This window comes from Apus apus, chromosome 4 (assembly GCF_020740795.1).
Source record: "Apus apus isolate bApuApu2 chromosome 4, bApuApu2.pri.cur, whole genome shotgun sequence".
NCBI classification, from domain to species: domain Eukaryota; kingdom Metazoa; phylum Chordata; class Aves; order Apodiformes; family Apodidae; genus Apus; species Apus apus.
The window spans coordinates 75,909,746-75,924,077 of record NC_067285.1 but is presented as its reverse complement, the minus strand read 5'-3'; the positions used below and the strand labels follow the sequence as shown (position 1 = coordinate 75,924,077).

General features: G+C 35.2%; 1 protein-coding gene across 7 annotated transcripts in view; it reads right to left on the bottom strand.

Annotated features, from left to right (window-relative positions):
- The window catches only part of PALLD (palladin, cytoskeletal associated protein), a 201,728-nt gene that overhangs the window by 109,818 nt on the left and 77,578 nt on the right, over positions 1–14,332 (bottom strand). For 6 of the 7 annotated variants that reach the window (XM_051616443.1, XM_051616441.1, XM_051616446.1 and 3 more), the window contains 4 exons: positions 13,162–13,303; positions 12,824–12,847; positions 5,086–5,205; positions 4,001–4,343 (listed from right to left, as the gene is read on the bottom strand). In XM_051616443.1, the coding sequence (XP_051472403.1) occupies positions 4,001–4,343; positions 5,086–5,205; positions 12,824–12,847; positions 13,162–13,303 (629 nt within the window). The remainder of the gene's footprint in view (positions 1–4,000; positions 4,344–5,085; positions 5,206–12,823; positions 12,848–13,161; positions 13,304–14,332) is intronic. The other variant, XM_051616444.1, reaches the window with a different exon arrangement.

Sequence of the window (14,332 nt, the reverse complement as noted above, 5' to 3'; positions counted from 1 at the left end):
CTGAGTCACTTATAAGAGGTGTGGAATTTTTCTCGTAATTGGGAAAGGCTCCTTTACTTTTTGTTTCGTACAAATGATGACAGCAGAGCTCTGCCCTGTGCGTCATCCAAGTTATGCAAGGTTATTCAGGTTTTTATCAGAAGATGCAATAACTTCAAACAAAAACTTACATAAATGAGTGTTTAGCATTCAAATTGAGAATTTCTGTGTTCAGTCTTTCTTAATTTAGGATGCTAAGGCACATCACATTAATATATACATCAGTAGAATGGGATGGGAAGCAGTTTTCCTATATCACATGTCTTCTCACCATTTCCAGAATGTTGATTTGCATAAGAAAAAAATGTGAAGCCTTCAGAGCTCTCAGTACAGTGTTTCGTCTCTGGGCTTCAAAGGCCTGGGATGTCCTAGGCAAGATGAAGGACTTAAACCTGACTTTTATATATTCCAAGGCATTCATCATTGGATTATATGCTATTCTCATGTGTTGTTTTTTCTCTCCATGTCTTTCTGTTAAAGTCTAAACCGTGACTTACTACTTTTATATACATATATCATACACAATTAATAAGGAAGTAATAATTTCTTCCAGTATCTTTAAAACCCAGTGACTGGCAGGAGAGCCATCACCAACATCATAGTATGTACATGACTAGAAGTACAAGTAAGTTCAATCAAGTTAAAAATACTTTCAGTGATGAGAGAAAGATAGTGAAATAAACAATTTGATAAATGGCACAAGAAACATTCTATAAATGACTGAACTAGAATCTTTGCAAGTATGTCAAAGCCATCAACTACAAAACAGAAGAAACCATGAAAGAAAACTCAGGAGGAATGGAGACTGAAGTGACAAATAATTCTGTTCAAGAAACAGTATCACTTTCACAACCAGTATGAACACAAGTGTTCTGAGATAAGGAAGTTCTATCAACTCACACAGCAGGGACTTGGATGCATATCAACCAGATTAACTCCTTATCTTTAAGAAATATAACCTCACGTCTTCCTTACTGATCTTATGTATAAATTGATTGATAGCTTTTGAAGTGTTTATGATTAATTTATTCTGTGTATTATTTTTGAAAATTAGACTTTTCAGTACATTAAAAAAACCACCAAAATCTCAGAAAAAAACAGGACACAATATGGCCATATCTGTTGAAGGAAATACTGATTATCAACAGGTTCATAAACTGCCAGAAATTTTTTCTTACTGCTTTTCACTTTTAACAGGGATTATTTTTATAAATTAATACCTGTCTTTCGTTTTCACTGAAAAAACCCCAAAACATTGTCAAAGTGAACCGGGTGAGATCGAATTTGGGAATTCTATGCATTGATCTTCTTCACAGCATGTGTGAGGTGTGCTAATGCAGAATACTACTTCTAACAAAAATGAAATGAAAAAACTGCTGATCATTCTACAAGGGCAGGTATTGCTGTGCTAATTTTAAGGGTGTCAAACAGGTCACCTCCTACTGGCTTCTTTTGCATTTATGTTAGTGGATTAACTATAGAAAGAAGGCTATCAATACCTTCACAGTTGTTCTCTGCATTTGCAAAGGAGGAGCATGGAAGAGAACGACTCTCATTAGGATAAATAATCTTTCTGATCGTTCTGTGTGACAGACTAGAATAGGTCACAGCAACAGAGACCAGAATTGCTGAAATCGGGTTTTTTTTTCTCTCAGTCCAAAGTTCTTCCCACGTTGTCTACGTAAATTCATGTTGAAAACAAGGCATGATAGATTATTGTGCCTTTTAACGTGTTTGCAATTATATTCTAAATTCCGTACCAGAAAAATAGATGGCATTGACTGCTGTCCCAGTTAATTCTATATATAATATTCCCAGAAAATTATGTATACTATCACACTAAAGTCTGTTTTAAATATTCTCAGCACTAGGCTGAGGCAACAACTGATTTAATGGATTAAGGATTACTTAAGTCTCTGTAACCGCAAACTAAACATTTTGTGGGACTTTAAAAACACGTTTCAAGCCTGAAAACAACTACAGTAATTCTTTGCAGCATGCCAGCTCTTGCATTTTACTGAATTGTGGTAAATAACTATTTATAGATGTTGGTTACAGCTGCATTGCCAAGGTGCAAATGTACTTAATATTTCAAGAATGAAAAACACCACCACCACCAGACCAAAGCTATAATTTCCAAACTCTTTGCAATTACTTTTAGTGCTGGCTGAATAAACTATTTTCAAAGAGCTCACAGATAAAATTGTTAAGTAAATTATGAGTTCTATAAGCTTGAAAAGAAAAGTTCTTGAGGAATTTTAAATCAGAATCAGTTTTCATAAAAAGCAAAACTCATTAATACTATTCAGAAGCTTCAAGCTTTCTACGTAGCCAACATTACATCAAATAATATATAAAAAACGTTTAAACATGTTTGTTGTTATGCCATTGCTAATACATGTTTCTTCTGTCATCAAATACTAATACTCTATGGACAGATACAATTGCATAGGTAAGTTCACTTCAAAAGGGATCATTCTCGTGGTTAAGAGTTACTTTACTACTCAGCTAATTTTACTGCAGTTATTTTGTTAGCTTTGACTCATCAATTTGGACATCACTAACCAGCAGGATTCTCATAATAGCACCCTCCTAACATCATTATGTACAATGTTCACCTCTGTTTATATGTTGACTCTGTGTTTACAGACAAAACAAATTTTTCACAAGTTGCAGTGAACATTATACACTGGGAAGTTTAATACACAGCCTTCTTTCCTTTACCTAGAGCAACTTCACTTCTGGGAAAGAGCTTCTTGGAAAATGTGCTTTTTACTGCTCTATTGAAGCCACTATCTCCTTTCTTCACAAATGGGTCTTGCAACAGATGTGCTGGGTACAGGGCCATATGGCACATACCTATCATCTGAAAGTCATCACCCTCAGCAACTTCCCTCTCATACATGCTGTCACCACGGTATATATTGTTATTCCACCACTCTGTCTTTCTACTTCTGCTACTCCTTCTACTTAAAATGACAAAGAGCAACAGAAAGAAAAATAATGGTGAGTGCAGAATGGGAACTCTGTTGGCTTGCTGCCTCAGACATGTGTTTGAGTGTTTAAAACAAGCACATGATTGCTAAAAGAACAGCATTTTTATATTTTGCAAGTTATCCTGGGAAAACAAGTAATTAAGCAAATCACCTTGCTAAGCTTGAAGACCATATTTTGTGCTTCTTCTTAAACATATTTTTAAAATTAATAATCCTTTCTGATTATTGATGAGAGCAAAATAAAATAGCATTTTAGTTCCTTTGTCACGTTCCAAAAACTCTTTAGAGAAATGGAAAAGAGGAGTCCATGCAATGCTAAAGTCCAGCTGTAAGTTAACAGTCAGTGTAAGATCACTCTTCCTTAACTAAGGTATAATCACTAACATGAGGGAAAAATGTTATTATATTTTTTTCCACTTATTTCCGTCCTCTCCTTGAGCTTTTAATGTCCAGATTTTTAGCTGTAAAAAATACCATTGTAATCTAGCTGGCAGCAGAATGAGTTACATGTTATATATGAACACAACTTAAGAGAAATTTAAACATTACACACCTGAATGTCCACTGACTGTTTAAAACTAAGAACATTCAGAATTAAGATCACTCACCAGTGTTTAAACCATAATAGAATGCAAGAATCTCAGGCTACTATGACACTCTAATATAGTGACTAAGAATAAAAGCACAAAGCAACACTACCACTTCTATTTTGTGACTTTATCTGAAATCTTTCTTTAACATTTAGTATATATTATGTACTTCCTTTTGATATAGCACTTTGCAAAAGCACACAGTTCTTTCTTGTGTTTAGCTTTTTGGAACATAAATCACAACAGTAAGAAGATTGTTTATGGGACAGGCACAGTCATTCACAGTTATTTTTCTGACACTAAATTGCTCCAGGCAAAAATTTGCTTTCAAGAAATATCAAGTTTATCGGAAACAAACAAAAAAAAATTACTCACAGCTTTGGTTTGGCAAGCACAGGTGGTGGTTCCTTGGTGGGTGAAAGCAAGACAGCTGGAGGTGGGATGGATTTATCACCATTTGGCTTGCTGTTAATCATTCCATTAACTCCATGAATAGGATGGATACCATTTGTTTTTTCCTCAGACAAATTGAGCTGTAGTTGAAGGGCTGTCATACCAGACCTCAGCTCAGTGCTGTTTGCTTGGTGGGTCTCTGAATGTTTCTTAGCTGGCATCTCAAGAGAGCTAATTTCAACTGGAGGAAGTGGTGGGAAATGATGGAAATCATCACTGTTGGATTCTCTTGTCAGTGATTCATCATTAGAGCTTTCTGAATTGGCTAAAAGAAATAAAAAAGAATGTCTCTATGACAAGTCAGAGACAAAGTACATGCTGTATTTTCAGTTTGTTAAAGGTGAGATCTCTGTGCAGATATTTTTCTAGTTGATAATTTATACTGAATCAGATACATGACTGGCTATTCATTTTCTGACTTTGCCCCATGCAAAAGTCACAATAAGGAACATTATGGATCCCTCTAAATCGATTTCAGAAATCCAGCTGCTAACTGACATTGGCAAGCATGGGCAACAATAGCTGAAACAGCATTTCCTCTTCCTGGAGTCTCAGTATCACTTAAGAAAAATTGCTTTAAAAATGCTGAATAATGTATGTATACATGGCATGTTTGCAATGGCAGCTGGGTCAGTGCATTCCACAACAGTATGTATGTAAGCATACCATGTCATAGTTTTACAAAAGGCATATGCCACCTTTGGTAGCATAATTTCATCTGCTTCATTTTGCCTCTGCTGCCATCTAGTCTCAGACCCCTAATGCTTAAAAATCTGCCAGGCTTGTGGCAGACACTTTAAAATGTATTTTACATGAATAAAAACATTAAACTGGGAAATGAGCCAGTAAAAACATTCCATTTGCTTTATATGAATACTCTGAGGTTAACAAGACCTCAAGACCATGTCCTACAGCAGCTCTTTTCTACAAGGGAAGCAGACTGATAACAGGTAAATTAATTATCTAAGATTGGTGATTAAAAATTTCTCTTTCCCTTTGTCACATACCTGAGCATACAACTAGTTGTGCACTGCTTGTTACTGAACCATGTTCATTTGCTGCTATGCATGTGAAAAGTCCTGAATCTTCAGGGAAAGTTTCTGCAATTACAAGTGTACATATCTCTTCTGGAAATAAAGAGAAAAATAAACTGCATCATAAACTATTTCATCTACCAAGTAATGTTTTTGCATTGTGTGTTAGAAGGACACCAGGACACACTCCTTATGTGAATAAATGCTGGGAGAGCTGCAGAAGAGTTCAACATAAATAGCTTTAATGAAGATCACTTAATATCTAAAACAAGTAATTCACCAACATAAATTTTCAACAAGGGCCTGTCTTGAACAGTAATTTTGCAGTCACAAGTTTGCGCAGACATTTTACACACTCAGTATCTTAATTTTTATGCAGGATAGTACTAATTCGTAAAATTCCATGTATTGTTCTCTAAATAACATCGTCAATATGAATGTCACATGATTACTTCTTTCCCTGAAGTTCCTGTGTTTCATGCAACATTTCAGATCAAATTTCATTCCCAGTAAAACCAGAAACTATTTTATCATCACTTCCAGTTAGATTTTCTGTATAAATTGACCAGAATTAAAAACTCTGGATGCATAAATATTCCCTCATGCAGAAGTTGGGAAGATAATTTCTGTCTCAGCACAACAGTAAGAATCGATAAACTGAAAATACAGTATGCAACAGCATCCCCAAAAAACTCTGCAGAAAGCTGTGACACAGATGTATTCTGTGGATGTTTGAAATCTGTTTGTTCTACTTTGTTATGCCATAATATTTTGGTTATACCAGGGCCTCAGTAAGAAAACTTGTATGAAGGATGGACTGTTCATATTTCAGGTTTGGTCTTGCAGTAATGTTTTCTAAATCAATTCCAACAATTTATAATCAATGCATTTAAATATCTAGGCATATTTTTTTTCCATATTCTTCAAAGAAGTAACTTTATTTTATCTCTAGTATTTAAAAAAATTCACAGTATATCTAATCTAAATAATTCTAGTATTTATATAACATATTTAAATAGTTTTAGACCTGGACAATGTTACATCATGGATTTCTTTTATTAATTAGGAGTTTGTTTTGCTCATACTAACTTTCTAGTCTTGAAAACAAAGTAGAAGAGTTTTAGATAATTCAGTTCCATTAAAAAAAAAAAAAAGCGCATTTTGGACATTTATATTGAATCCCACATATTATCACAGAATCAATTTTCATATGAAAATTATTCTGTAGAAGAGGTTCATTAAGGTGAGCTTCATTTCTTTTAGTTCAAAGAAGGAAAACATTTTCTAATAGTTCTTTTCTTTCTTTTTTTTCTTAACTTTCATTGTGGAATGGCAGACCACTGTCTTGTTTAGGCAGATAACAAAAAAGTAATGGAATTTTTCCAATTATAAATTACAATGTATCCAAAAACTTCCTGTGCTGTAAATGGGCTAAAAATGAATGACTAACTAAATGTTTGGCACAGAGTTGTTTTTCAGACAGCAGAACATGCTTTTTTCTTGGCAACACAAGCCAGTTATTCAGTATAGCTGCAAGAGCCATGTCTGGTAATACTGTAGCACGTTGGATCTTATCTGACCCAGATGAAGATTAATGACTCATGAAAGGTCTTATCAGGAAAGCAGTGAGTAACACAAGCTAGTTTTTGAACTACTGAGGTCAGGTTTTTTTTAGTCTTGGTGTGTCATACACAGTTGAAGCTGTATTGTTAACCACACGTGTGCACTCCTGGATTGAACTGACTCTGGGGATGCAATTTGATACACGCAGCAGACTAGTTTCCTGTTCATTTAACAGCAGAATTCTGAAAGCTGGATATTTCAGGACTGCAGAATAAAATCACTCCCACTGTGCTGAGAAATGTTGTCTGAATGAGGGCAAAGGTACTACCAAATATAAATCCCAGCAGCATTCCTATTTTCCAAACAGCAGGGCTAATTAATGCACAACATTCTTTCAGGTTTTTAAGCGTGTAAAATGATCACATGAGATGAGCTGATCTTTGCTCTTCACTGATAAATAATTGTAATGGATTCTACTGTGATACAGTTTGTTTACTGAAGCAGTCAGTATATTTGAAATTTATGTGTGGTAAATTTCAGTAATCCTTGTAAAATAAATTGGAAGTAAATTAGTGATGAAAAGAATCAGTTTAAAAGTGAGTTTTCTCAGCTGGATGAGCAAACTACAACACATCTGTGATCATTCATGAGAACACTGGCTAAACTGAAAACATAAAAAAGCCAAAGAACAAATCAAAACTCAGCTTGGGCAAAAAGCATGTGTGAGTAACATATTGCCATTGTCTTTACTCATTGTGCTCCCCCCAAACCAAGAATTGCTGACCTCCAAGTCCTTGCTAAAAGGTTTACAACTGTGGAAAGCATAGAAATAAAATACTAGTTTGACAAAATAAATGTTCTTTAAAGATTTCCATAACACTCTGGTGCATAGTGCTTTTGAGTATTTTTCTAGCTTTACATCCTGCCTTATGTAATTATTTTCCTTCTTTGCTAAGTAGAATCTGATGATTTGAAGTAAATAATGTCTGTTCTACGTCCCAATCATCATCAGCTGACAAATAATTTAATCACAAAAATGCGTTCCAGAAAGCAGCTCTGAAATGCTGTTCTCAGGGCCTTAAAACATATTTAACACTTGACTAAATGAATACAAAAGCATTCTGTTCACTGAAACATGTAAAATGCTTAGGCATGCAAGTACTTGATGATTTTGTCAGCTATTTAGAAATAATATCACATTTTACAGAGTAATCCTTTCACTTTATGGTTTATGACTCCATTAGGAAGAATAACCTTTGTTAAGAAAGAAAACTGTTGCATTTTAACAAATTCCATTGTTGGCAATGTGTTTACTTCAGAATTTTTCTATGTATTACAATTAAGGTTGAGTAGTTCTTTTATCTGCACCTTCATCTCCAAATGTGATCATTAGCTTCCTCCACTCTAATGCACGTAACTATCCTGGGAAATAAGTATGGCCTTTTATTTGTAGTTGTTCATTATGATGCAATGAACAGAGCTATCTCTACAGATGCAGCTTCAAAACTGTGAGTTTTCTGCTACACAAAGACAGCAGGTAGTCACAGTGGTGGTTTCCTGGTAAAAATCCAAAACAATCCTGCCATCTCGTAGTCAAGGTTGTCTCTTATTCTCCCTCTTGTTCCCCAGCTGTCAGCTGTAACTAGAGTCTAAGCAAAACAATGTGCCTATCAGGTAACTCCTTCTCATTAAGGTATCTGAGCATTTTTAGTAAAGAGGGTGGGGTTGAAGACCTGTAGATTCCTTAACTTTCAATAACACAACAAGAAAAGCATTTCATTTACCTGTTATCACTATTGTATACAGATTTACCCAGCCAGGCAGCTATTCTGGCTTATTTAATAGGCTTCATGCCACTCAAGAAATGAAGAGGCAAGTTTTAAAAAGATATACAGAACCGATTATGTTTGAAGATATCTCAAAGAACACTTAGAAAGTACTAAGTATAAAACTAAACAACAGCAAATGGGATTGTGGGCAATACAATGCAGTTTTAGGGTACAGAACCTAGATTACAACATATGTAATCAATACCTGAGATGGCTGCTATCTAGCTAGTTCAGGTACAATAAATAGGAATATGGCTATGGCAGCTTGGATTTTAGTCCCTAAAGTAGTACTCAGGTTTGAGGAGAAACTTACCCACTTACCAGGGTCAAGGAAAAATTTATGCCAAAGTTTACACTGAGGATGTTATGATGGTGTAGATGCCTAAGCCAGCTAGTTTGAAGTTGTCAGGTGCATACATTGGAGCTGAAATCAATGTATTCATCAACATAATTGTGATGATTAATAAGTTTTAAATATTTACAGTTGAAGAGGTATAGCAGTATTTTGTTTTAAATCACCTAGTACAAAAAAGATGAGAGGTATACTTTGGATTTGGTAGCATCAACAAACGAGGACAGGCAGAGCAGTCTGACTTAAGATGGGGTCACTGACAGGACCAGAACTCTGTAGGCACCTTGTGAATGCAGCCTACAATTGAAAAGGTACATTGACAAGCAATAGCACGTAGGTTGATCAGACCACCTTTAACGATGGATAATTTTAGTTTTTCTCTTCATTTGGCATCTTGAGCTGTGTAGCTCATTGGAGATTGCTCTTGTCAAGATCAGCAGTGGAAGAGAGAGACAGATTCTTAGTCTTAATTCTGTTTTCACAAAAAAAATGCATACTGACCTACTGAAGTTTGTGTATTTTGAATTTCAGCAGCTATCAGAAAGCTGACTTTCTTGGTGTGAGGAGGCAGTAAGGATTTCTGTGATACTTGCCCTATATTTTCAATTTCAAACATGCAGAAAGACGGGGGGATTTCTAAGGGAGTTACTTATAAGAGTTGAAGCTCTGGAGTGATGACTAACTTTTGAGATGTTTTTGGTGAACATACACAGTATTGTGCTTAGGAAAACAAAAGCATGTATATGTGGCAATTCCTTGGCAATTTAAGAAAAATTACTTCATATACTTTTCTTCTTACATGCCATTAGACAATTGTTTTAATGTAATTCAATACAGTTTGTGGCTGTCTCTAGACAGCTGAGTAATGGTCAAAATATCAACAGCTGGCAAATGACTCCATGGGATTTTTCAGTCTCAGGCAGCCTGTTCTTTGAAGGATTAAATCAGTGTACAGTCAAAACGTCCAAGAAAAAAGTAGAAAGCAGGTAATTTGACAATCTGTGATGTTGGCTTTAAGTAATCTGACTAGCTATTAATTCACAAAGCAGTCTAGAGAGATTTGTGATGCAAACTGATTTCTGTCTAGACAGAAAAAGGAGTGCAAAACACATTAGGGTAGATAGAATGGACCCAAAAAAATGTAGCCAAAAAGTCTCCCTTGCTTCTTAATTTCTTACCTGTGTGAGTTCATGGAACATTTTTCTTTTAAATCATTAATACTGCCCTAGCAAAGGATAACAAATGGTTTTCAGCACTATAAAGTGTTTATTATGGTTGGACTTTGGTTGATAGCCAGCAATTAAAGTCACACTACAACCTATTACAATTTATGCAAAATGTCAGGAAGTTACACACTTGGAAACATTTTTAGAAATCATGTCCATCTTTCAAAATCATGAGTGGTTATCTAGCATAGGCATGTTGCTTTCCCTATCAGTCTTGCACACATATTCACCATCTGCGCTGAGTAGCAGTTGTGTATTTGCTTATGAACTATTTCCTCTCCAGGTATTGTTTTGTCTGGCTTCTTAGAATATGAAGTGTATCACAAACCAGTGCTGTACCTGTCACATTTCTGGTGCACATCCCAGATTCCTGTTGCAGAAAATTTAAGATCCTTAATGACAGACTAAAAACCAGGGTTACTTATTAATGGTATTACTACTAATACACGAAACACTGCTAATTATTTATTCCAAAGGGAAATATTTACATTTTGCCCAAAGTTTATTTACATTCCCTTTGCATCCACAGAGTCAGATCCTACACAAATAAGCCAAGGAGTGTCCTGACATTGACTCTAGTGGAAAGTAAGACACTGCACATTATTTAATAGGGATTAATAGGAACTGATACATGCACAAATTTCATAGGGATACTACTTAGCTCAATGATTCCAGGGAGAACAAAATACTGAACTGACACTCTTTCATAGGTTTTGAGTAGCAGGAAGGTGTTTATAAATATATTTGATGAAAGAATTACAAAAATCAAAACCAACCAACCAACCAACAAAACCAACAAAAACACCCTGTTGTCAGGCTTTCACTACTGTTATCTCCATTAAACCGAAATTATAGAGATACCAGAAAAGTATTCTGAAATGCCTTCCTACTCTTGGTTTGCCACTTATCTTGAGAGTGGTATGAGATACCGTGATATTAAATAACTTTTCTTTACCTGTGAAAACTCAAGAATGCACCTGTTATGTAAGGGTCTATTCCCTAGTACTCTTTAGAAAGCATCGGGTATGTTCTCCCAGGGTCTGCATGGACATGGTCCCAGGGTCTAACTAGACATGGGAGGGAGAGCATTCAACACAGTCAACATGATGGTGGGAGTATGTGTGAGAGCTAGCAAAGTGATGATTTATTTAGACTCAGTATCCCACCTTTTATTTCCCATTTCAGGGAGTACTTATTTAAGGAAATTGTTAGCTTTATGAACTATCAAGTATATTCTTACTTATTCCACATATCTGTCAGATATACTAACCTTGCAAATAACAATACCAAAATATTACTTAGTTGTCCATGACAAAAAAAATCTTCTAGCAAGAGGCATAATATACAATTTCCTTTGTACTCAAGTATACACATGATGGAATTTTGAACCTTTTGTCTCAAGCAAGGAAGTGCATCTCCTTTCTACTAGATAACACTGCATTCCTACTCTAAAATATTTTGTTAATTTAGCATTATACATATTCTGTTGGCTAATGAGGGCAAAGGGGTAAAAAAGATTGCCAAATAAAGCAAACATCATTAATGATTGCAAGTTTTGAGAGAAGAGTTTCAAATTAGATATAAAAAAGAAAACCCCCAAAAGGTATGCTAGTAAACTTAGACTTCATAGAAACATTTGTGTAAAGTTTCAACCCTTTCAGATACTTTCTATCACATCAAAAGAGAGAGTGAATGCAGTTTAAGTGATTTTGTAGAAAAGAAGTGCCTATTAACAGTGAGGTAGATAAACTAGGTACTGTTCTCATAATGTTGGTGGATTAAATCTAGAAAAGATGTTACTACTTGGACAGGAAATAAGTTTCTCTGGGAAGGGGAAGAAAGTCAACACATTGATCAGATTTTCTTTTTGTAAAGGTATCGAGAAAACAGCTAAGTTAGGAGACTTATTTTGTAATAGATATTACAGGAGAGTGTTCCAAGAAAGATACAGAATTGAACATATTTCAACACAAATCTATTTTCCTTTTTTTCATTTCATATCTAAAAGCTTGGTATAATATTGAAACTCTCCTCAAACTGTTTTGTACTGGAAACAGCAAACCTTTTAAAGCAAGGTTCAGACTATATAATTGTCTTCTCTTCTATATGTTATTTGACTTAGAAACATTAAAGAAAAGAACTAACATTTTTGGTCTTTTAGCATCCACTTACTAGTCAAGAAACTATCACAGATATGATGACATATAATGGAAAAATTAAGCAGCCAGAGAAAACCCATAGTTGGAAGAACACTTTTTGCTGCTGAAATCTAGAATTTACCTTGTGAACAGGCTTGAAAAATTCAGTGTGCCCTTATCTTTGAGGATCTGCTTTTACTTGCATTTAAGACACTCCACATCTGCAAAGCTAGATTGGCAAAACTAGCATTTAGTGATGGGGTGTTATGAAATACTTATGATTACAATTTGGGTAATGGAATTTTGTGGTATTTATCTTTTTTCCTCAGAAGCATGCAAATGGCTTATTTTCTGAGAAGGAAGTTTGTCTCAAAATTTAAGCTGTGAGACTCTCCTTGCTGTTCTAAATGGAATTTACTGTTTAACTAATAAAGGAATTGATGTAAAGGACAGTGTAGATTATGGAAGTTATGATAAAGAGGCATTGTCTGTAAGGGGGTTTCATATTACCAACGCTCAGCAGAAACACTTTTCTATTTATGGCTTTAGCACAAACTCAAATAGCTAGTGAATCAAGAGATTATTTTTTCATATGATTCTTACCAGGTTCAGTTGCAGATCGTGGCTCTGCATATCACATCATAAGTGGGAGAAACAAACAAGAAAAATTGTATTAGTGATTACATTAATAAATGACAGTATAATGAATGAATATCTTATACCGAAATACTGTAGACAATTACAGAATCTGTACAGAAACATTACAAATAAGGAAGATAAATTATCTGTTGATGGCAGTAGTCTAATTATTACTTCTAGCCATTATAATCACTGAACTGTGAGGAAGAGAGGACTCCATCCAAAACCCAATACTGACAGACTAATTGAATGATCTTTCCCCACACAATATCAAAAGTAGCCACTTCAGATTATTGACTTACTCTTTTGGAGAATTCTGAAGTCTGGAGAATCTTTAATTTCAATGCCCTGTCGAAACCACTTAACATGAATGGGAGGGGGTCCTCTGACCCTGCATTCCAATACCACGACTTGTCCCTCAGATGCTGTGGAGTTTTGTAGCTCCTGAAATATAATAATCACAATTCAAATGAAGTTGGAGCATTTTACATTTCTATAGTCTTTTCTTCCCTTCGTATTTCCACTTTATTTTATTGTATCATTACATTTTTGCAATAGACATCTTCTGTGAGCTGTATTTTCATTCATTAATTTATCGGCTATGCAGTTAAAAATTACTGAATCTGTTATTTTCAAAAACATTCTTAATAAGATCAAAGATGGAAAAGGTGTAGAAGTACTTAATTCGTCAGACCATCACAAGCAGATAGCTGCAGTCTGACCTTTCATTTTTTATCTTTCTTCCACAAAGTGAAACGAAAATTTTGCAACTAGGTACACAGTAATTGGCTTGGTTCTGAGAGACTAGCTGTGCTGCTTTCAGGTCAGCCTCTAAAATGTGGAGTTGCTTTTCCTCTGAGCAATTTATAATCAACCAGGAAAATTAGATGACACAAATGTTATTAGGATATATTATCTTGTGCATGGATAGCTTCTGAAATGGTATTAGGGCTGTAATAAAATCTGAAAAATTTCAGGAAGAGTCTAAACCTTTAATGAACAACAGTGAGAGAGGAGAAGCACAGCACTGTAAGTAACAGAATAGACAGGAGTCAGACACTATGGATTTCTACTATTTTCTACTCTTACTAGAAGTTTCTTGCCTCCCCACCTTGCAGAAACCGCATTCTCTAACCCCCTGCATTTCCCCTCTCCACTGTCCTGTGACACCTGCAGTATCAATGCAGAACTATGAGGGATAGAGTCAGACATTTCCTGACATGAGAAAGGGGCACGATAGAGCCAGGCTAGATAGTTGTGGTGAACAGAGCTTACTCTTATATCTAGGAAAAACCATTTGCTGTTCCATAGCTTTTAGTCAACTGCTTTTCTGCAGTACCAACCAGAAATACCTTATTTTCTTCATTTTGACTTCAGCAAATGGGGACTCAGTGGTAGTTAGTGCTATGGAAATGCTGGTTTGAATGTAAGATGAAAGAATATTTTTTAATTAAAGTTGTATTTTAAAAAGTA